Raw genomic sequence first — 23,581 nt, 5'->3', positions numbered from 1 at the left:
GGCGGCGGGACGTTCGCGACGCCTGACGTCACTCTCCGCGTCGGCGGCGCAGCCTCGTGACGTCAGCACGCCGACGCGGTCGGTGGGCCGCTCCTGTGAGGAACGCGGGCCTTGGCTGCGCCCCCTCGGAGCAGAGGCGAGCTCGCCTGCCCGGCGCCCGGCGGTGGGCCTCCCTCCGCCCGCTGCCCGGTTTCAGGTCGCGCGGGGAGGCCTGCGGGGCGCCGTGTGTTCTCCCGCGCCGCGCCTCCCGACGCGGTACGTCGTCGGCGCCGCCGCTTGGCGTCATGACTTCCGGGGGCCGCGGCCGCCATCTTGCTCGCGCGGAAGAGCCGCGCCTGGGTGGGAGTCCCGAGCCGGAGGGAGCGGACGGCGAGGCCACCGCCATGCCGTCGTCGCCGCTGCGGGTGGCGGTGGTCTGCTCGAGCAACCAGAACCGGAGCATGGAGGCGCACAACATCCTTAGGTAGGCGGGCCTGCGCCCTGGCCCAGCGCCCCGTCCCCCGGCCGACCCGCTCCGGCCCGAGCTGGCGAAGGCTGCCTCCGCTCTCCCCGGCCCGTCCGGGCCCGGCGGTCCCTGAAGGAATCCCGGCCCGGGCTCCCTGGATCCGGGGCCGAGCGCTGCGGGGAGCGGAGGGCTCGGCCGGCCGCGCGGTGCCCCCACGTGTGCCTACCTTCGCGGGAAAATCCAGGTTCTAAGTTATAACGTTCCCGCGTCCCGGAACCTCAGCGCTCCTGGGAGACCCGGAAGGCTGGTGCTCCGGGCGCCGACGCCGGGTTAGGGTCTAGGCAGAGACGGCAGTGTCTGGCGACTGTCCCCAGGGCGAATCGCCATGTGTCAAATCTGTTGGGAAACCTGCAGGACATAACCTCGGGACAAGAAGAGGCTAAGAAAAAAGAAGAAAAAAAAGGGGGAAATGGCCTGTTTTGTCAACGTCAGGAGTTTGTGTGTTTGCTTCTGGCCACACGTTCCAATCTCACGTAAAAAACCCTCCCCAACCCCCTTGAAAGGCTCCAGGCGGTGGTCTCTAGACGGCAGTCGAGTTGGAGCTTTGCGTTTTTATTTTAGTACTAACTCTTCTTCGGGGACCTGCATGTCTTTTTTTTTTAATTTCTTCATTGATTAAGGTATAACATTTGTCCTCAAACCCCCATTCCGATCCCCCCCTCCCCCATTATCCTTGACCACTGATTAGGCTCATATGTATGCACACAAGTCCTTTGGTTGATCTCTCCCTTTTATCCCCACCCTCCAACAGTCTGACCCATGGCTCCTTATCTCTGGGTCTGTTTTTGCTCATCAGTCTATGTTGTTCACCATTTCCCCTAGATGAGTGAGATCATGTCCTACTGGAAATATACTTACTATAAGAATCAAAAATGAGACAAGCAATAATCATTATGCTGAAAGGCATATGAATCAGTCTGTAGTGAGTTTCTTTCTGGGCCACCAGTTCTTTTGAGACCCAATTCCAGTGTCAAATAGTTCCTTATGTGTACATGTCAGCAGTGATATTTTAGTTCTTGGTGGTGGGCAAATGGTGGTACCTGTATGTCTTTAGTGAAAGTTTATTCCTGCTTGACAGTGTTTTTTTTTTCCTCAATCACTCAAATTATTGCTCAGGTTTGGAGCTATGGAGACCAGGGGTTTTCTCTGGATTCTGGTTGAGCCCAAACATCCAGACATAAATAAAAGTCCGCCACTGACAGTAAAACAAAATTGAAACTGCCTTTTCTCCCAGCGTTTCTATGTGTGGATGTTAAAGGACAGCAGTGCCCGGCTGCTGCTGTCAGTCCTGCTTGACTCCTGAGTAACTTGGGAAGAGTAGAGTCCACACACACATACTGGTTTCCCCATCGAAGCTGGAAGTGTCCGGTGGCCAGGATCTGCTAATTAGGAGTTTGATTCTTCCCAACCAACATCGGCCACACACTTAATGTCATTTGCGGGTAGCGTGTGAAATGCTTCGAACATAAGAAATCTGCAGGTGATATTTAAACTGTAAAGTTATTTTTAAAACTAGAAATACGCTAGAATTACTTTGTGCTGGGTCACACCCCCAAACTGCATTATGTCTTTTTATCATTAAAAGTTGGGTAAATTTAAGCAGCAGAATGCAGCATTCACACTCCTGGAAAATCACTCAATTTAATGTTTTCTTTTTTTTTTAATGTTTTTTTTTTTTTTAATATATTTTATTGATTTTGTACAGAGAGGAAGGGAGAAAGATAAAGAGTTAGAAACATCGATGAGAGAGAGTCATCGATCAGCTGCCTCTTGCACACCCCTGCTGGGGATATGCCCACAACCAAGGTACATGCCCTTGACCGGAATCGAACCCGGGTCCCTTCAGTCCCCAAGCCGACATTCTAGCCATTGAGCCAAACCAGTTTCGGCTCAATTTAATGTTTTTAATTATAACAACAGGTGCTGTGGAGACCACCTCATCCTGCTGGTTCTGGCTGGTGATCCTTTATTTAAGTCCTGCTTTTAAGTATTTGTGTAATAAAGTTGGGATGAAATCTTAAAAAAGAAAATGTCTTGCCAAAATCGGTGTCGCTCAGTGGATAGAGCGTCGACCTGCGTACTGAAAGGTCCCAGGTTTGATTCCGGTCAAGGACATGTACCTTGGTTGCGGGCACATCCCCAGTAGAGGGTGTGCAAGAGGCAGCTGATCGATGATTCTCTCTCATCGATGTTTCTAACTCTCTATTCCTCTCTGTAAAATATCCATAAAATATATTTTAAAAAAGAAAAGGAAAAGTCCTAAAAATTCTCTGCAGCAACTTTGTTCGTGAAATCGGTTTCAAAGTCATGCCTGTCTGATGCCCTGGGCTGGTCCTGTAAGCTCAGTTGGTTAATGCATCAGCCAGATAACACCAAGGTTGTGGGTCTGACCCCACGTCAGGGCACATACAAGAAGCAACCAATGAGTGCATAAGTAAGAGGAACAACAGATTGATACACAACCCCCCCCCTTCCCCTCTCTGAAATCAACAAATAAAAGAGAGAGCAAGTTCTTAACAGCTCACAGTTGTGGGACCCAGTACAGCACTGGGTCTCCTGTGGAGGGGGGGCAAAAAGAGCCAGAGTAGGAATTCTTTTTTGTGCTTTTACCCAGTTTACTATCTTTTTTTTTTTTTTTTTTAATATATTTTATTGATTTTTTACAGAGAGGAAGGGAGAGAGATAGAGAGCTAGAAATGTGGATGAGAGAGAAACATCGACCAGTTGCCTCTTGCACACCTCCTACTGGGGATGTGCCCGCAACCAAGGTACATGCCCTTGACCGGAATCGAACCTGGGACCTTTCAGTCCACAGACCGACGCTCTACCACTGAGCCAAACCGGTTTCGGCCAGTTTACTATCTTTCAAGTTTACTCATCAAGGGGCAGAATGAGGACAAAGGAGGTAAGTTTAGGTTAACATGTTATGGTGAATGTAAGGCTTATTTATTTATTTATTAAAATATATTGATTTTTTACAGAGAGGAAGGGAGATAGACAGCCAGAAACGTCAATGAGAGAGAAACATCGATCAGCTGCCTCCTGCACACCCCCCACCGGGGATGTGCCCGCAACCAATGTACATGCATGCCCTTGACCGGAATCAAACCTGGGACCTTTCAGTCCGAAGACCAACGCCCTACCACTGAGCCAAGCCCTACCACTGAGCCAAACCGGCTTCGGCATGTAAGGCTATTTTAGACATGGCTCTTTATTTTCTAAAATGCCTATTTTGGGGTGTGTTTTCCTTTGTTAAAAAAAAGTCTTTGCATAATTCTCACTGAAGAAAATATGGAAGATGAAGATCACTCAAAATACCATTTTTCTGAGTCTAACCTACCCTTAAAGGGAGATCAGAATGAAGCTCTGTAACCTCTTCACATCATGTTGTGAACGTGGTCTGATTGCAGTACTCATTTCTGTGTTTTTTTTAAATTATTTCTTTATTTGAGAAAAACCTCGATCTGTTGTTCTGCTTCTTTATACATTCATTGGTTGCTTCTTGTATGTGCCCTGACCAGGAATCAAGTCCTTGGTGTATCTGGACGACACTAAACTACTGAGGGATTTGTCCTGGGTCACTTTCGTTTGGGTGCCTTGAGTTGAACACCTGTTCCTGTGGTGACAGTCAGTGAGTGGTTGGGAACCTGCGGTCCAGGAGTCCAGAGGGCCCCTGGCAGGTGCCTTGTAGCCAGTCTCCCATTGATGGACATTTGGGTGCCCTTGCTCTGTTTTGCAGTTGTACAGTGTCCACATCCTTGTGCCATGTAAGTATCTGCACATGTTCTGGTTATATCCTTGGCATAAATTCCAGGAGATGGAGTTGCTGAGTCAAAGGTTTTTGCCAGACTGCCTTCTAGAAAATGTCTATTTTTAAAATTCTTATTTCCTCACCATCTTTTCATGCTACCAGGGTAAAAGTATGGATCTCACCTTCCTTTATTTATTTATTTAAATATATTTTATTGATTTTTTACAGAGAAGAAGAGAGAGGGATAGAGAGTTAGAAACATTGATGAGAGAGAACCATCCATCAGCTGCCTCTTGCACATATTCTATTGGGGATGTGCCCGTAACCAAGGTACATGTCCTTGACTGGAATCGAACCTGGGACCTTTAGTCTGCAGGCCGAAGCTCTATCCACTGAGCCAAACCTGTTTCGGTTCATCTTCCTTTATTTTTAAATTACTTTGATATTGAACATTTTTTCATGTATTTCTCACTGTTGAAAAACTACTTACGTCTTCATGTATTTGAATTGTTTACAGGGTTTAAAAGCATCTTCAGAAACTTACTGGAAGGTTTCTGTTACAATTAGAGCTTATGAAAGTCAGATTTAGACTTAGGCCTTAAAGGTGATGTTTGTGAAAAGCAAAGAAAAATGATGTGGTTGATGGGAAAAAATCAAGAAAATTGTGTGCAGTCTGGTTATAAATACAAAAGAGTATGCATAGGAAAACAAATGAAATATCAAAAAGAATGTGGTTACCTGAACACTGCAGGTAGTCTATCAGTGAAACCCTGTCTTATTTTATTTTTCCCTGTTGAAAATCAGCTTGGGCTGCATTCTTTTTTATGTCGAATGCAAGTAATAATGCATGTTGGCACTTTCTAGAGCTAGTCAGAATGTTCCCTGGGGTGATCATTTTTATCTTTTCAGACTAAAATTTTTCAAATACCATTAAGCGGGGGCGGCATTAGGTTTTTAAGTCGTCGGAAGACTTGTATGCTTCCATTGAGACTCCTGTCCTTTGTGCCTTATGGATTAAGATCTCCCTTTAGAGCCAGTTAATTTTTTGTTCCAAGCTACCCCCTGTGTGTAAGGGGCTACATTTGGAAGCTGCATTTCTAATTGTACGTGTAGCAATTCAAAGCAGATTTTACAGACAGGCTTCTGTGAGGTGCTGGACTGAGTTCTCTGTTCTCAGGCACAGCTCCTGGCGGTGTGGTTTGGGAAGACGGGCAGGGGCTGCAAACATGGGAGAAACAGGTGAGCCCATCTCCGGAGCTCCTCGCAGGTGCTGTCCCAGCCTCATCTGCTGCACTGGGCACCCTTAGATGCCCACCCTGACGGGAAGAGGTGCCACCCAGAACAGGAAGCCCCAGCTGGTGGGACCCTAGGTGCTCCGGTCATGGTCATTGTAGATGTGACAACCAATACTCAAGGTGGGAAAACCTGGGTTGAAGGAAGGATCCAAGGGGTGGGGGTGGGGGGTGCAACAGTCAACTGAGGTCCAGCAGTTCTGCGATGTGGCTGGTGCTCTCACATCTTCACATCACAACCAGAGCCTGTGGGCCCCAAGCCACACGGGAGAGAAGGTGCTCGGACCTCTTCCCAGAGGGGACACGTCTCACGTCCCATCCCTGGCTCATCTCGGACATAGGGTGCTCCCACTGAGAGTGCCCAGAACCTCTGGTCTGAGCACAGTTACAGAAACAGCCTCTGTGACTGCATTTTTGATGTCTCAGTTCTGAGAACTTAAAGGAAACAGGAAGCTGACTGGAAACGATGTGGGACGGAGACCGGGTCTGAAGTCGGGTCCTTGGAAGGACAGGACCACGTCTACCTTCATGGGCTCCGAGGGGCTGCATGGTTTTGCCTTCAGAAGCAGGGCAGGGTGGAGAGTCCCGCTGGGAGGTGAACGTTGAGACCAGGCACAGGAACAGCTCCGGCGGCTAAGCCTTTCTCCCCTGCATTCGGGTCCTCTCCGGCCTTTCCAGAGGACAGTCCCCAGCAGGTGCAGAAGGGTGTGCGCCCCCGCCGGCGGCTGCCTTCTGTTGGTGCTGGAAGGACGCGCACTGATGATTGCGGTGCTGCGCTGTGTGGAGGGTCAGCCCCCAGTGGCCAGCAGAGCAAGGTGGGCTGGGAGAAGACGGGGTCCGGGAACGAGGCAGGCGGGGCCCCCAAGCAGGCCTCCAACCGGGCAGTCTATGGCACGTTTGTCACCAGTTCAGGGCACAGATCTGCTTAGAAGGTGCTCGGTTTCATTCTTGGCCCTGTGAGGTTCTGATAAGTGAGATCATAGAAAATGTTTATTGGAATGTGTTGCTAGTGAGAAGGTACATTTTATTGGAATGTCTACATTTCAGAAGTGTGTCTTCCCAGTCCTGGCCAGCTCACAGTGCAATTGCAGGCAGCATGTCGGTGGGACAGCGTGGGGAGCAGCTGGCTGTGTCCTGTGGGCGGGAGGCCACGGAGCTGGCGGTGGGGCTGAGGAGCAGTGCCTCCCTGTGTGGAGGGACACTGTCCTCACAGGCTGTGCGCTCAGGAGGCGGAGGGCTGGGCTGTCTTACCAGAGCAATGCTTCCCAGTGGATCAGGCTCACACTGAGCACTGACCTCCTCACGATGCTTCTGGGTTCTCTTGAACATTAGCATTTCCCTCAGGTATTGGAGAGCAGGGAAACAGCTCAGACCCCACATTTAGCATGGTCTGTGATAGGTTTTGTTTAAGAGAGAGAGAGAGAGGCATCGATCAGTTACCTTCCGCTTGTGTCCTACTAAGAATCAAACCCGCTGCCTTCTGGTGTGCAGGACATGCCCCAACCCACTGCACCACACTGGCCGGGGCAGATAGGTTCCTTAGGATTTTTATGCTCGTGAAGGTGTTCAGTAAATGCTTGTCTGGAAGGTTACATTAACATAGAAAATAGTTGGCCGTTGAAACAAAGCCTGTTGTCAGGAATTTTATTCTAGTCCACAGTTCTCTTACGTAAGAAACAAATGGTCATGCTGCACGGCTGTCACGCAAGATGAGCTGTTAGGTCGTTGCACCAGCTCAGAAGAAACAGTGCTTCGCTGCTAATTAGCCTTTTGCCACTTGTGAGCATTTTGCTGGGGGAGGAACAAACGGCATCCATCTTATTTTTAAACCTGTTTGGTGAAGATCAGAGTCTGCAGGGTGGTGAGAACGGCAGCAGGCAGTTCCTCAGAGAAGCCAGCCAGCGGAGGAGCCTTTCTGAGCGGCGGGGAAGGTGGGGTCCCGGTTACCTGGGGATGAGTTACTTTGAGGGATCAGGAAAGGAGAGTGTTCCATCTGGACGGACACCCAGGGAAACCTGACTCACTGAGTGCAGGAGACAGGCCTGCCAGGTGGTGTCCCGGCAGGTCAGACCCAGACTGCTGCAGCAGGTGGAGGGGAAGGACCAATTGGGGCGGGGGGGGGGGGGGGGGGTTTGTGTGTGTCCCAGAAGCCTCTGGGCCTGCTCCTCACTGTCCTGTGTCCTGGATGTTTTGTTTATTTTCTCGTCCCCCTAGGATCTGAGGAGAGAGATTTGGGTCTGTTTTGACCACTGCGTGTCCCAGCAATGGTGAGCTTCAGGAAATACTGTGGGACCAAATGGAAGGTGAACCTGTGGCCAGAAGTGGTGGTTTCTCGTGTTTGAAAGGTCACCACTGGGGCTTCCTGACTCTCTTGTGTGGCTCGGATGCACTCACTGGGTAGATAGTTGGTCCGAGATTTCAAGTGTGGCTGTGCTTAGACTCAGTTTAATACATTCTTGGTTTTTTGTTGTCGCTTTTAGAGAAACATTGACTTGTTGTTCCACTTACTTATGCATTCACTGGTTGGTTCCTGCTCTGACGGGATTGAACCTGAACTTTGGTGAATCAGGACAATGTTCTAACCAAATGAGCTACCCAACCAGGGCCTAAGAAATTGCTTCTTAATTGATTTCAGAGGGGGGGGGCAATCAATGATGAGAGCCATTGATTGGCTACCTCCTGTACACATCCCTACTGGGGATCGAGACCCCAACCCAGGCATGTACCCAATCAGGAATCAAGCCGTGATCTCCTGGTTCATAGGTTGATGTTCAGTGGCACAGAGCCACGCCAGCTGGGCTGGACTGTATTTCTTACTCCGACCCCAAAGATTCTCTCTCCCAAAGATCCTGTTTCCTCATTGCAGACTCAGCTGAGACACTGCAGGGTGCCTGCCAGACGCCCTCAGGTATGGCGTGCTTTGTTTTCCCGTGCACGTAAGTCGTGTATATGCACGCTGCACTGTAGTCTGTCGAAGTGTGCAGTAGCACTGTTTAAACCAATAGTGTCCATACCTTAGCAAAAACACTATTGCTAAAAAGTGCTCATCATCATCTTAGGCTGCTGGAAAATGGCACCCGAGCCCTGGCTGGTTTGATTCAGTGGATAGAGCGTCGTCACCTGCGGACTGAAAGGTCCCAGGTTCGATTCTGGTCAGGGGCACATGCCAGAGTTGCGGGCTTGGTCCCAGTAGAGGGCGGGCAGGAGGCAGCAGATCAATGATTATCTCGCATCGTTGTTGTTTCTCTCTCCCTCTCCCTTCCTCTCTGAAAGCAATAAAAATATGTTTATAAATAAGAGGGCACTGTAGACCTGTTCAACATAGGGTGGCCCCGGGCCTTTAGCTTCAGGTCTGCATGCTGAGTGGAGTGTTTCTGTGTTTGGTGTCACCTGACTAGTGTAGCACTACCGCCAGGAGGCAGGGCTCCTGGGAGACCTGCGGCTCTGGAGCCGGAGCCAGAGTGGTCCGGGCACGTGCTGAAGCTCTCTCACTTCGGGCCACTCCTGGCCACCAGCTTCCTGGCCACAGTGTTCTCCTGGTCAGTGCGCCCCTTTAGCCTACGTGCTTCTCAGCGCTCAGTACGACTCCCGGTCCTGGCCGCTCCCACCACAGGGACGGCCTTGCCTTCTGCTGGGCACAGGCCTCCGCTCCACACCTGTCCTTGGGGAGCTGTGAGTCGTGTGTGTGTGTGTGTGTGTGTGTGTGTGTGTGTCCGCGGCTAGAGAAGCAGCTCCCCGTCCCATTGGTGCTGTGGCTTCTGGGCGCCCTGCTCTCCCATGAGTCCCTCTGCCTTTGGGAGGAGCCGTGAGGGTTAATGGCCTCAAGGTCTGCGGAGAGGGTAGGTCACTGGAGCGTTGGCAGTGCTAGTGCTGTTAGGGATCTCCAGGGGAAGTGGCTGGTGGGGGCAGTTCCTGGGGCAGTGGTCAGCTGTGAGGGCAGCTAGGGGAACGTGGCCTCCAGAGAAGCAGGTGCCGGCCAGCCTTGCGTGAGCGTGACCCCTGTCGGAGTCGAGCCAGGTGAGGGCTCCTGGTGCTGCCTGGTTCCCACCGCTGTGGTTGAGGTGACCTTTGTCAGCTTTGGTGCTTTGACAGAAAAGACCCTTTTTCTTGTACCTCACCTTGGTTGGCGAGGGGCAGGGCCGGGCCTGAGGAGGTGATGGCCATCTGCTCGGTGGCGGGGCCTGTTGCCTCTGGTCACAGCTCAGGCTTGTAGCATCCTTACGCCTGGCCTCCCTTTCCGTCAGCGTTGGCTGTGGCATCAGCGGAGAGCGTCCCGGCTGAGGTGCCTGGCCCTTGCTTAGTTGGTCATTCATCTGTTTCCCCGACCAGTTCTGGGGTTCAGTGCACGTGCTGCCCCTCCCCTTTCTCAGTGGCAGAAAGTGCCCTGCTGTGTGGGTGGACCTGCAGAATCTGTCTGAGTGGTTGGGTGCTGCTGCCGCCCGTTGTGGCGCTGGTTGCAGGCGCATACGGGGAAGCGTGGCTCCTAGAAGTGAGGGGTTGGGCGGAGGGGACACCGGCTTTCACAGCACCTTATCCAGCGGCTGCCCAGTCAGTCAGCGGCCCCATCTGATTGTGGCTTGTGTCCTGTTTGCCACCCAGCAGCCATCTGCCATGGCCCATTCCGCTCTGGACGCTGCTGGGGGTGCGGGGCGGGCAGCCCTGCATCTCCGTTATTTTCCGTTTTGTCCCCCCCCCTTTCAATTGTTTATTTTTTAATTTTATTTTTAATTCCTTTATTGATTAAGGTATTGCATATGTGTCCTTATTCCCCCCTTTACCCCCCATTGTCTGGTTTTTATGTGACATGCTACATGACTCCCTAAAAGTTGAATAAGGTGCTTAAAGTTAAGTATTTAAAAAAATGTTCTCAAACACCAGCAAGATGCTCATTCTGTCTATTCCCATCGTGCCCCTGGCTTGTAGGGCCAGTGTCTGGCCTAACCCAGCTGTGATCTCTGTCTCCTTTGTGTCTTTCAGCAAACGGGGATTCAGCGTCCGGTCCTTTGGAACAGGGACCCACGTGAAGCTTCCGGGGCCCGCGCCCGACAAGCCCAATGTTTACGATTTCAAAACGACCTATGACCAGATGTACAACGATCTCCTTAGGAAAGACAAGGAGCTGTATCCCAGCCGTCACCCTTTTCAGGACCCCGGGGGGTGGGCTGGGGCACAGGCATCGCCTGACCCGTGTCTGGTCTGGGAGGCGGGTGGATCGTGGCTCCGGCCATGGGCTGCGCTGGGTCCTCTCATCTCAGAACGAAGTGTGCGTTCCTGGTGCTGCGTGGACAGTGCAAGGGGGGGCACCCTGGGGGCCGTGGACACGGAGGGCACGCACACGGACACGTGAAGTCCATGGTGACAAGGTCACGATATTACAGATTGGGGGGGGGGGGGGGGCCTGCAGGCTCCGGTGCTTTCCTCCCTGCAGGGCCGCCCGCTTTCCTTGCAGGCAGGTGTGTGCCAGTGGTGTGTGTCCTGACCCACCCCTGGTGCTTCTCTGGAAGGTCAGGTCCATAAAAGGCCTTGTTTGTCAGCAAAGGACGCCTGTTGGTGATTTGAGGAAACTCTGCTTCACATCATTCACATCAGGCACAGACAACAGGCTGGTCCTGCTCCTTCAGACTCAGGAAAGAAAAGGTTTTGTGTTTTGTTTGTTTTTAGCTTAAATAGCAAACTTACTTTCTCACAGGTAGAGTGTAGGGATCCAGGATCGAAGTGCTGGCAGAGTTGGTCTCTCCAGAGGCCTCTCTCCTTAGCCGTCTTCTCTCTCTGTCCTCAGGTGGTTTTTTAGGAGAGGTACTTTTTAAACATAGTCTTTGTGAGTGTGGCACGGCTGTGTGTGGTTATGGTGATCGCTGCCGGGGCTTTGACCAGGCACCTACCACCAGGTGCTGCTGTGGACTCCCGGGCCTCCGTCACTGCGTGTCGTGTGGCGCTCAGGTGGAGCCCAGCTGAATTTGGGTGAAAGGGACGTAGCACCAAACGGAACGCTTGGCCCCCATGTTGGCACAGGTGTTCTCTGTGCATCTGGATCCCTTAGCCGGGGTGGCTGGAGGTCTGGTAGCCGGTGTGAGCCCCTGCTCTCCTGCCAGGCTCCAGGCAGATGTGGGTGGGGCACTGGGGCAGGAACAGGCACCTCCTGTCGGTGCTGCAGCGGGCAGTTGGGGGTCTGGGGGGCCACAGTGACTGTGACTGATCTGGATGGCACCTGGAGCCAGCCCTCCTGGCGGTGCCCCAGGCAGACGGGAGCCCTCGCAGGTGGGTGGTGCGTGTTCTTGGGCCCTTTCTGAGAACCCCCGGCAGGGCCTGCGTTGGGGGAAGCTCCCCGAGTTTCTGGTGGTTTGTCCTCACCTGTGTCCTGTCTCCACTGCTCTACTCGCATTCCTGGGCCGAGAAGGGAGTCTGAACGCAGGCTCTCCGAGGGGCAGCCTCTGGACAGTCTCTGGGTCCTTGGAGCTGAGATGCCCTTCGCCTCGTCACCCAAGGTCCCTTTTCCCTGGAACGATCTGGGTCTTAGCTCCAGGCTTCCGAGACCCTGGCTGGTTCTGAAGATGCTCTGTCAGCACCGTTCACGTTTAAGCTCACACCCACGGGAGAAGCCAGGATGGGGTGCTGTGCTTTCACTCCCAGATTCACAGAGGCCCTTTACAGCAGCCAGCAGCTGACACATTCTTCTTTTTATTTAAAAAAATATATATTTTTTAATTGATTTTCCACAGGAAGAGAGAGGGATAGAGAGTTAGAAACATCGATGAGAGAGAATCATCAATCAGCTGCCTCTTGCACACCCCCTACTGGGGATGTGCTCACAACCACGGTCCATGCCCTTGACCGGAATCAAACCTGGGACCTTTCAGTCCACAGGCTCACGCTCTATCCACTGAGCCAAACCTGTCTCGGCTGACACAGTTTTAAAAGATGAAATCCAGAGGGACCCTGAGCAGGAGGGTGATGTGCGTGTCTCTGATGGCTCAACAGGGGCAGGACCCACTCCTCAGAACTCGGTGTCCCCCGGAGCATCTGCTCCAAAGACAATTGCGTGCGTGTGCGTGTGTGTGTCCGTCCCCGTCCCCGTCCGCCGTCCATGCCTCTGCTGTATCAGGAAGCTGGGGGCGGGAGGCTGTGCCCACTGTCACCAACAGCACTTGTCTCCTGGCGACCCTGATAGGAAAGCCCCTTCCCTCTTGATTGCCCCCAAAGCTCTGGGCGGGAGGGGACACCCTGGTTGCTCTATTGACCTCACTGGGGTGGGGTTTCTGTCTCCTGGGGTGTGGAGGAGGTGGCGGAACAACCTTGTGCTTGGTGCTCAGCAAGACTCAAGAGCAGACCTTGACCAGTCATGGAGGGTATCTGCTCCAGAGGTCACAAACACTGCAGACGCCCAGGGTGAGGGGGGAGTGGCAGCAGGGGTGTCGCCGTGGCAATACATACGAGAGGAGATACTTGATTAGCGATGGGATACGTGGAGGCCTAGCGATTTGCTTGCTTCCTCATTTGCTCCTGATTGATGCAGCAGAGAGCAGAGCCCTGTCTGCCTGGGGTGGAGTGCCTGGCTGTATTTGCGGAAGTGGCGGTTATAACCAGTAGGAAGCTAGAGAAATATTTTAAGCCGTAACATGGGGCAAATGCATTTTCTTTGTTGTCAATCCTCACCCACGGATATTTTTTCCGGTGATTTTTTGAAACTATATTTTACTGATTTTTTTACAGAGAGGAAGGGCTAGGGATAGAGTTAGAAACATTGATGAGAGAGAAACATCGATCAGCTGCCTGCTGCACCCCACCCCCTCCCCCACTGGGAATGTGCCCACAACCAGGGTACATGTCCTTGACCAGAACTGAACCTGGGACCCTTCAGTCCACAGGCTGAAGCTCTATCCAGTGAGCCAAACAGGTTAGGCATCCATTGATTTTTAGAGAGAGGGAGCGAGGAGAGAAAGAGACACATTGGTTGGTTGCCACCCACACCCACCCTGACTGGAGCTGGGGGTGGAACCTGTAGCCCAGATACAGGCCCTTGACCGGGAATTGAACCCAAGACTCTTCAGTGTGCAGGCCGGTGCTCTTTTTAAAAATATATTTTTTATTGATTTTTTTACAGAGGAAGAGAGAGGGATAGAGAGTTAGAAACATCGATGAGAGAGAATCATCGATCAGCTGCCTCTTGCACACCCCCTACCGGGGATGTGCACGCAACCAAGGTACATGCCCTTGACCGGAATCGAACCCGGGACCTCTCAGTCCGCAGGCCGACGCGCTATCCGCTGAGCCACACTGGCTTCAAGGCTGGTGCTCTTTACCAGCGAGACGTGCTGGCCAGGGTCAGCAAATGACTTCGTGGAGAGCGCGACAGGGTTCTGCAGGCGGCTCGCAGCTGCCCGTGCAGCCCGGTTCCTGCACACACTGACCTCACGGTATTCCCAAGGCCTGGCCTCTGAGGTCTGGCCCATGTCCCATCAGGAGCCAAGGACTTGGTTAAACAGCAGGGTGGCTTTCTCCACCCACAGGAGCAGGAATGAGGTTAGCCACAGTTCATTACCACTTCCCCTGGGGGTTGTCTACTGATAGGCCAGGAAGCCTGCGTTCACTGACCCTCCAGACGAAATCTCCTCTGAGTCCCGTTAACGGGAACTCTGTGGTGTGTGCCGTCTGTCCATCCAGAGGGCACCCGTGGCTCCCGTGCCTCTCGCAGCTTCTAGAACATTGTTCCCATCCCGGCTCTCCCAGCCCCGCACTGTGCGCACCTCCTGGCCGTGGCCACACCAGCAGGGGCTGAGGTTCCCATGTGGGGTGTGCATACAACAGTCTTTTCTTTCTGGGAAACAAGCCGAGTTGGTTTTGTCTCTTGTATTTGATGACATCTTTGGCCTCAAACTTCGTTTTTAAGTGCACACTTCCCCCCTTGACCTTAAATTCTCTTCCCTTTGCCACGAATTGGCTGTGAATGCTTTTTAAAGCACATGGCTCTATAATTTACAACGCCGTTGTCCACCAAAAGGTTTCAGCCCAGAGCCTCCTGACAGTGGCTTACCCTTAGTGTTTCCTGCGGGCACTCATGTAGCTCCAGGGGTTTCCATTTTCCACACGAGCCTCCTCCCAGGGACTGGCAGCTCCCGCTGAGGAGTCCGCCTGAGCCCGGAGCGTCCCTGAAGAGCCGTTGGAAAAAAGATGGTACTTTCTCCCAGTGTAAGGATGACCATCCTGTGGCTGCGTGGGCCCGCGGGGCCGGAGGGAGGGCCTGGTCTGTCAGGAGGCTCTGGGCTGTTTGAAACCTTTGGTGGACAACGGCGTTGTAAACTACAGACCCATTTCCCTTAAGAGGCAAGTAAAAGCCTGCCTGTGAGCATGTTAGTGGGTAGTGGGGTTTTAGCATGTGACCAGTTGTCCCTAAACGTGGGTTTGAAATTGGAGTGTACCCCTTGCCTGAATCCTGACTGTGTCTGCATGTGTCCCGCATGCTTTTGTCTCCGGGTCTCCTGTAATGAATGAGTCACTGTTCCTCATCTCGTTCCATTGTCTTCTAGGCCTGGCTTAATCGTGTGTACCCGCTTCTTCACTGTACTCTTGTCCTGGGGAAAGGCTAAAATAAAAGTGACTTCCTGCACTGTATGCCCACAGCCTCCTGACCTCCGTGCTGGGTGTGCGGTTCGTGGACACAGCAGCTCGAGGGGCCATGTCCCATCACTGTAGCTGCAGCCACTGGCTGCTCAGAAACTGCTTGGGTCCCCTCAGCCATGCTCCCAGCTGGCCCGCGTCCTCATGCTGTGCTAGAGGGTGTGAACGGCTGCCCGCTCCTCCCCCAGGCCGGCGCTCTGTGCTGGCGTCCCTGTCGCCCGCCTGGCCTGCGCCTGGGCATTGGGCTCCTTGCTTCCCGTCGCATCTCACCCTGGTCAGCAGCTGGTGTTAGTTTTTTAACAAGCTGAGCTGGGCCGTGTGGGTCTGGATATAGATAGCAGTGCCCTGCCATCCTTACTGCTGTGCATGCTTGCCCAGGCCTACGGCATGGACCTGCACCCCCAACCCCCTCCTGACACCAGGTGGGTGGAGAGTGGGCCGCGTGACCTAAAGCCGGGTGGTGCGGGCCATTGCAGACCCAGCAGAGCTGGCCGCCCTCCTGTCCCAGGCAGCGGGACAGCGCCGCCTCGAGTGCACTCCGGTCCCCACGTTCTCGCTTGTGCACCCTGCGTGCTTTGCAAAAGTTCCGTTGATTTCTGAAATGAGTTTGAGTTTATTTCCTCATATTAAACGTGCTGGCTCAAAAGCTTTGTTGAGCAGATCTGAGTGTGGTTTGAGGCTCCCAGCTGCCCCCCAGCCCTTTGGGAGGTTCCCAGCTTAACGTGCTCCTGGCCCTTCTTACTCTCCCCGCGTGCCAAGGGCCCCCCACAGGCTCCGCCCTGGTTCCAGCCCTCCAGAGGGCGATGGACTCCGGGATGCAGCTACCTGGCCGGCAGCCGCTGGGCCTGGCCTGCGGGAAACATCTTGTGTCCGAGCTGGTCCATGCCTTGCCAGGACAGTGTAGGTGGGACAGGCCCTCTGGGTGTCACCTGTATCCGTGACGGGAGAGAGGTGGACTGCTTCTCTCAGTCATGGGAGAATTGGAAAGGAGAGGGTGGCTGCTACTCCTCACCATGGGCCTGGGTGGGCTCTCCTGGTCCCACTGGTGTGCTTTTCCATGATTCACACATGTTCTGAATCTGAGCTCCAGGAGGCCGTGGCCATGGCCTGTGGCTTCTCACCAGCGTGGGGGGCTGGGTGTGGGGTTCCAGGGGTGCGGCCTTTCTCCCAGGGCAGGGAAAGCTTCCTGGGGTTGGGCTTCAGAGAAAGGGGGCCTGAGGGAGATGCCAGGCTGAGCAACTGGGGTGCCAGCCGACCTGGCCCTCCAGGCCAGAGCTCGTGGGCCAGGTGGGGCTGCTCACAGGCAGAGGCAGGGAAATCGGACTCGGAGCTGTTCCTGAGACGCTGGGCGGCTTCCCTGCTGAGGAGCGCCCATCCCCTGTGCCCAAGTAGCTCTAGCTGCAGAGGAGGGGTCCCTGGACAGGCACACTGGGCAGCAGCCAGAGGGGCTGCAGACACCAGAGAAGGGGGAGGGGATCACTGGCCAGGAGTCTGCCCTCCTGGCTGGGGCTGCTGCTCCGGTGGCTGGAATTGGGCTTCTCCCCCGGTTCAGGCCCTGCTGCCCTTGAAACAACGGCAGGCCGGGGCAGGGGGCAGCGGAACCTGGCTCTGGGCAGGCACAGCCTCCCCTTCAGTATCAGCCCCGTCCAGTGCCTGAGCCACTGCCTTTGAGAAACCCCTGCCTCCCCTCCCCCCAACCCCCCCAGGACTTGGGCCCCACTTGAGAGTTTGTGCCTGTGCCTGACGTTTGTTTGATCAAGTTTAAGATTAGAAGTTAATTGGGTGACAGGATCCCAGTGCAGAGCTGGCTCCCTGGCATGGCCCACCCTTGGGGAGTGTTGACCACAGAGGACTTGGGGTCACCTCCGAGGCTGAGGCACAAAGTGGGTGCACCTGAGCTGGTGTGCGAGCATCTGGGGACCGAAAGAAGTCTGTGTCGACCGGGGTGCCCTGGGCTCATTGAGCGAGCATCTGCAAAGCAGCTCAGCCATCCTGTCTCCAGAGCCTGAACACGACCTGTCCAGCCAGGACCTGAGCAGGTGACCCCACTGGTGCATGGGGGCCGGGGATGGGGGTGAAGGTTCTGGCCCCTGGTGGTTAGGAGGGAGCGCACTGTTTCACTCGTCTGCAGGGGAGGCTCAGCCAGGCCCAGCCCAGCCACAGGAGCCCATGCTGGGGGGGGGGGGGGGGTAACTGCCCTGTCCAAGGCGCTGCCTGCCTGCTGGCCCCGAAACCCCTTTGTGACCAGGTGCCGCCTGGCTTGGGCTGGGCTGTCCCCGCCATGGCCTCCCCACTTGCTGAGGGTGGAGGGAGTCTTCCTGCCCCCTTTGTCCTGCTCCCCGCTGCTGCCCTTCCTTCCTGCCCTTGGGGTGCGGGGGAGGGGACTCAGTGAAGGTGGGGGGCGGGGAGCCTGCTGCTAGGGCCTGGTCCTTCTCCGTTTCCTGCGCACATTCCCTTGCTCTGGAAATGCTCACCCATCTCCAACCTCAGCGCCCCCCCCCCCCATCCCCGTGGGACCTCTGCTTTGAGCTGAGTGCCCACGGGAGCGTCTGGCCCAGCCCCAGCTCCCGCTGCCCACGCCCTCCTGCTCCCGCCCTCCTGCTCCCACCCACCTGCACCATGGGCTTCAGCAAGCTTCCTGGGACGGCCATGGAGGTGGGAGAAGGGCCCTCAGGGCTGTGGGTGCAAGCGCGAGGCCCTGTGTCAGGGAACACTGCCCCCTCCGTGCCCCAGCAGGTGTCCAGGTCCATCAGCCAGTGCTCTGCCTGCTCCATCCTCCGTGGCTGGGGAAGCATGGGGGGCCTGGGGGGCCGAGGTGTCACCCAGGCTGTGCTGCTCTGGGCCCTGCAGCTCCTGTTTCACTGGAGCCTGCAGGGGAGGGGAGGTCCGGCCCAGCCCCAGGAGCGCCTGTGCTGAGGGGGTGGGGTTGTGACTAGAAACCTAAGTACTTGCTGGGGGAGGGGCGGTCAGCCCTGTCCTCCCGGTTCCCGGGCCGCCTGGGCCTCGGGCTCCCTGTGTCTGCTGCTCCCGGAGTGTCCTGGGGTCGGGCTGTGTGAGGGTAAAGGTACGGGATGCAGGTCCAGCCGCTGCCTTGGCACGTGGGCCCTGCGCTGCCAGGAGGCTTCCTCCCTGCGGAACAGACCCCTCTGGCTCGGGCCTGGGTCTGCTCCACCCAGCAGTTCCGCCCTCGGCCCCTCCCTCTGGCCCCGCTTTGCTCTGATTGGGGCTTTGTCCTGGTGGCAGGCTCTGGCTATTCTGCACCCCTCCTGTCCCTCGTGTTTGAAGTGCGGGTTCAGGAGGCTCTGGGTCTCTGGGGATTGAACCAGTGGGTTGTGGTTTTCTCGCTCTAGGGCTCGCGCATGTGGCACCTCCTGCCCTTGGTCCTGCTTGGCTTGGCGCAGGCCATACCTCCCTGGAATTTGCCAGAAAATAGACCCGAAAGGCCATGGTTTTACTTCCCTGTCTCATGAATGAGGGTCGGGGTCTGGTCCCCAACTAGGCCTTTCTGCTGAAGGCCGGCCAGTGAGCCTTGCCCTCCTCGTGGCATCACCTGAGTGACAGGGCGGCCGCAGGAGGAGGGAGATGTGCCAGTTCTCTGCAGGACTCGGCCCTGACCTGCGCGCCGTGGTCCTCTCCCGAGAGCCGGGCGGTTGGGTGGCAGGTGAGGGGTGACCAGAGGCGGAGCCTCAGCCTCATACCCCCTCCTGGGCTTTGTTGCTGAGCCTGTGGGGTGGCAGAGCGCAGGGCGTCAGCATGGCTGGGCACCAGGTTTACTAACGTGGCTAGGAAGTGTCAGGAACCAAACAACCAGGGCTAACAGTCTAGCATCGTTTTAAGTTAAAGCTGTTAGATAAGCCGAAACCGGTGTGGCTCAGTGGATAGAGTGTCAGCCTGCAGACTGAAAGGTCCCAGGTTCGATTCCGGTCAAGGGCATGTACCTTGGTTGCGGGCACATTCCCAGTAGGGGGTATAGGAGGCAGCTGATCGATGATTCTCTCTCATCGATGTTTCTAACTCTCTATCCCTCTCTCTTCCTCTTTGTAAAAAATCAATAAAATATATTTTTTTAAAGAAACTGTTAGATAAGACACTTTAATACATTGTGGAAGGAAGCTCGGAAGTACATTGTGAGTACTCTGAGTTAAGTAAATTGTCTGGGAGACATTGAACGTAGCACCCACAATTCCTGCATCAGCCAGGCTGTTTCAAGTGGAATTGAAGGTCCAGAATGACCATGACAGGCCACACCCTCTGCCTGGGGCCCCAAGGAGGTGCCTCCAGCTCGGGGGTCACCTCCTTGGGGGGATCTCACTGTAGGACCTGTGTGTCCGCTCTGAGCTCCCGGGCCCCTCCCACTGTCTTAGCGACCGGGCACCTTCCCTCTTGCTGCTGGGTTTCTGGAATCGCGTTGTGTTGCTGAGCCGGGCTGGGTGGAGCCAGTCAGGCAGCTGGCGGGGGGATGGGTGGCTGAGATGGCAGGCCACAGTCTCTGCTTCTGGACCGAGTGGTCTGGAAGCTGTGGCCTGGCCGGCCGAGGTGGGCAGGTCCCGACGCCGATCAGGGCAGCCGCCGCTTGCCTTGTCATCTGCAAGGCCTGGGTGCTCCTGTCCTTGGCGCGTGGCGGCTCTGCCTGCAGACGCTGGCTCAGCTGACTTCACGACGGCTGCGCTAAAGTCCTGACTGTGGGGCTCAGTGGGTAGGATACTGGCCTCAGACTAAAGGATCCGGGTTTGATGCTAGTCAAGGGCACAAACGTTTGTTGCAGGCTTGATCCCAGGACCCAGTCTCTCACATGGACCTTGTCTCCCCTGCCTTTCCACTCTGAAAACCGATGGAAAAATACCATCTGGTGAGGAGTAACCAAAAGTAAAGTCCAGCCCTAACCTCTCTGGCTCAGTGGATAGAGCATCCACTGGTTTGATCCTGGTCAAAGGCATGTACCTTGGTTGCAGGCACATCCCCAGTGGGGGGTGTGCAGGGGCCAGCTGATCGATGTTTCTCTCTCATCAATGTTTCTGGCTCTCTTCCCCTCTCCTTTCCTCTCTGTAAAAATCAATAAAATATGTTTTTTTAAAAAGTAAAGTCAAAGTTCCTTAACCCCCCCCTCCCAGTTACACGCAGAACGGCATCTTGCACATGTTGGACAGGAATAAGCGGATCAAGCCCCGGCCAGAGAGGTTCCAGAACTGCAAAGACCTGTTCGACCTCATCCTCACCTGCGAGGAGAGAGTGTACGACCAGGTGGTGGAAGGTGAGCCACACCCTGAGCCCTGGTGTGTGCCGTTGGTCCCTCACACCCCGCCCCCCGCCCCGGGGCCCACAGCCGGCGGCAGGGTGAGCTGGGGGCCTGGTGTTGACTGGATCACAGCCATCTGGAGGAGGAGGCTTGGTGCTCGGCCACGGCAGGCAGGTGACCTGTCATTTCTGGCCCTCAGATCTGAACTCCAGGGAGCAGGAGACCTGCCAGCCCGTGCACGTGATCAACGTGGACATCCAGGACAACCACGAGGAGGCCACGCTGGGGGCCTTCCTCATCTGCGAGCTGTGCCAGTGCGTGAGTATCCGCCGCCCGCCTGCTCGGCCTCTGCCCGGCCCCTGAGTGCCCACGGTGAGAGCTGGCACTGGCTCTGGGAAGTTGGCCTGGTGTGTGGATGGCAGAAGGAGTGGTGCTGGGGGCTCGCTGCCATGAAGCTGCTGGTGTCCGGGCTCTGCCCTGCATCCCTTCACTCGCCGTTCCCGGCACTGGCCCCGTGGCCCTGGGCACCTCCCTGTGTGGGAAAGCCAGGGCATGTGCAGCCAGCGCAGCTGTGCTCAGAGCAGAGCGTTTCCCTTACGTGTGACAGAGCACCCACAGCCCTGGCTCTGCCCTGTCCCGAGGTCTCTGAGCTGGTGTGAGTGACAGAAACAGGAAGAAACATGGTTGGAGCACAGGCCTGCGCCTCAGGGTCACAGGTTTGATTCTTGGCTGCAGGAGGCGGCCCATCAGAGTCACTCACATCAATGGCGCTCGCGCGCGCGCGCACACGCTCGCGCTCTCTCTCTCTCTCTCTCTCTCTCTCTCACTTGCCCCCTCCTCCCTACCCTTCCACCATATCTATAAGTCATTGGAGCCCGGCCAGCATGGCTCAGTGGATAGAGCATCAGGCTGGGGACTGAAGGGTCCCAGGTTCAATTCCAGTCAAGGGCATGTCCCCAAGTTGAAGGCTTGATCCCCAGTAGGGGGATGTGCAGGAGGCAGCTGATCAATGGTTCTCTCTCATCATTGATATATCTCTTTCTCCTTCTTCCTTATATGAAATAAGATAAATATTTTTTTTTAAATCAATGGAAGCCAAAACCGGTTTGGCTCAGTGGATAGAGCATCGGCCTGCGGACTGAAGGGTCCCAGGTTCAATTCCAGTCAAGGGCATGTGCCTTGGTTGTGGACACATCCCCAGTAGGGGGTGTGCAGGAGGCAGCTGGTTGATATCTCTCCCATCGATGTTTCTAGCTCTCACCCTTCCTCTCTGTAAAAAATCAATAAAATAGTTTTTTAAAAAATAAATGCAAAATACATCCTTGGTTAGGGTTAATTTTTTTAAAAAGCTTAACCAAGAAGTCTAGAGAGAGGTGGGCCCTACTGGTTTGCTCTGAGGGGCCCAGCACAGCCTCATGGTGCAGTGTGGCTGCTGAAGCTCCAGCAGTTGTGCCCATGAGCCGGCCATCGAGCAAGAGAAGGCTGCAGGCGAAGGTGCCCCAGAGGTCGTCTCAGAGGTCACACGTGTGACGGGTCACCCCGGCGTTAGTGGGTGGGGGTGGCACTCTTCAGAGGCAGGCCTGGAGCCATCAGTGGGCTTGGCTGCAGTCCAGCTGGCCACCGGGGCTGACCCCTGGCAGCACCTGCTCCTTCTAGGGCAGTGGCTGGCCACCAGGCACAGCCCGTGTGCACACTCGCAGGTCTCACCACGGGAGGGACGTGGTGGCAGCCAGTGGAGAGGCCACAGTCGCTGCCGTACAGCCTGACAGGACGGTGTGCCCCCTCCCTCCTCGGGGAGGACAGGGACTGCCTTCTGAGCCCGGTGACTCATTGCAGGTCCGTAGCTGCAATCCATGTGATTTTTTTCCACGTTTTTTAAAAATTGATTTCAGAGAGGAAGGAAGATGGAAAGAGGAAACATCAATGATGAGAGAACCATTGATTGGCTGCCTCCTGCACACCCCACACTGGGGATCAAGCCCCCAACCTGGACATGTGCCCTGACTGGGAATCGAACCTTAACCTCCTGGTTCATAGGTTGACGCTCAACCGCTGAATCACGCCAGCCGGGCTCCATGGGACAGTGGATACATTGGGTAGCAGGCCCTGGTCTCAGAGCCCAACCCCCTCCCTTTGGGCTCCCCCAGGGGAGGGCCTAGGCCCCCCGGCTGAGGAGGGGAAGCAGTGGTCAGTACCAGCTGGGCTGCTCAGCCTGGGACCCGCACCCACTCCCCCTCCCGCTCAGACACTGTCTGCCCGCAGATCCAGCACACGGAGGACATGGAGAACGAGATCGAGGAGCTGCTGCAGGAGTTCGAGGAGAAGAGCGGCCGCACCTTCCTGCACACAGTCTGCTTCTACTGAGCCGCAGCCACGCCGGCCTCTGCTGCCTGTTGTTAATACTTGTTCCTTCCCACCCGTCTGGCCCGAGGCTGCTGCCCGGGTGGCCCCTGCTCTGTACATAGTTTGGCCCCACAACTGTCAAGTTCGGTGTCCACCCCAGTTACTAGTGTGAATTAAAGTGTTTTTCTTTAAGCAAAGCAAACACCGTGTAGTTTACTTCCCAGTGTCTGTGGCCATTCTGTGTTCCCTCTCCTACCTGGCTGGAGTGCACAGACACCTGGGAAAGAAAGCCTGCAGGTGTCCAGTGACGGGAGCTGCCACCTCTGCTCTGGCCCGAGCTTGGCCGTCCCCCTGGCCCGCACAGGTCCCTCTGAGGAGGCAGAGCTGGTGCCGGTGCCTCGCACGGCCACTGTGGTTCTCTGAGGGGCTCTGTGGCCTCAGTCCCGGGCCCGGCTTCCCGGCTCCCAGGAGTTTCTGTGGCCACTGGGCTGCCCCTGCCCCCCACCATCGGCTGCCCTCCTCCCCCAAGGAGCCTGGCTTCCCAGTGACCCTCTGGGTTCAGGCAGCTGAGGAAAAGCTCCGGTCCTGCTGGAGGTGCAGGCAGTGCAGCCACGTGTCCTGGGCTGTCCGGGCTGTGGAGGAGGGTGGGCTCTGATGCCTCCCCAGGCCCCAGCATCATGGGGCCCCCAGGCTGCCCAGACCAGGTGCCCAGGCTGACCCTCCGGTCACCAGGCCAAAGCTGGTGCTGCCCCAACGGCGGGAAGGGGGCGAGATGGGCATTCAGCTGTCCTAGGCCCTGTGGCCATGGCTTTGGACTGACATTCCTGGCAGCTCCCCAG

The 23,581-nt window shown here is 55.6% G+C and overlaps 1 protein-coding gene across 1 annotated transcript; it reads left to right on the top strand.

Annotated features, from left to right (window-relative positions):
* The first annotated feature begins 78 nt into the window (after window positions 1–78).
* On the top strand, window positions 79–22,939 carry SSU72 (SSU72 homolog, RNA polymerase II CTD phosphatase). Its single transcript, XM_036461014.2, has 5 exons — window positions 79–463; window positions 10,526–10,669; window positions 20,275–20,414; window positions 20,599–20,717; window positions 22,662–22,939. The coding sequence occupies exons 1-5, from the start codon at window positions 285–287 to the stop codon at window positions 22,761–22,763; spliced, it is 684 nt and encodes a 227-aa protein (XP_036316907.1). The 5' UTR covers window positions 79–284; the 3' UTR covers window positions 22,764–22,939.
* Window positions 22,940–23,581: the final 642 nt, after the last annotated feature.

This window comes from Pipistrellus kuhlii, unplaced genomic scaffold (assembly GCF_014108245.1).
Source record: "Pipistrellus kuhlii isolate mPipKuh1 unplaced genomic scaffold, mPipKuh1.p scaffold_m20_p_34, whole genome shotgun sequence".
In the NCBI taxonomy this organism is placed as follows: Eukaryota; Metazoa; Chordata; class Mammalia; order Chiroptera; family Vespertilionidae; genus Pipistrellus; species Pipistrellus kuhlii.
Note: the sequence above shows the minus strand (reverse complement) of the source record. Positions and strands in the feature narration are given on the sequence as shown.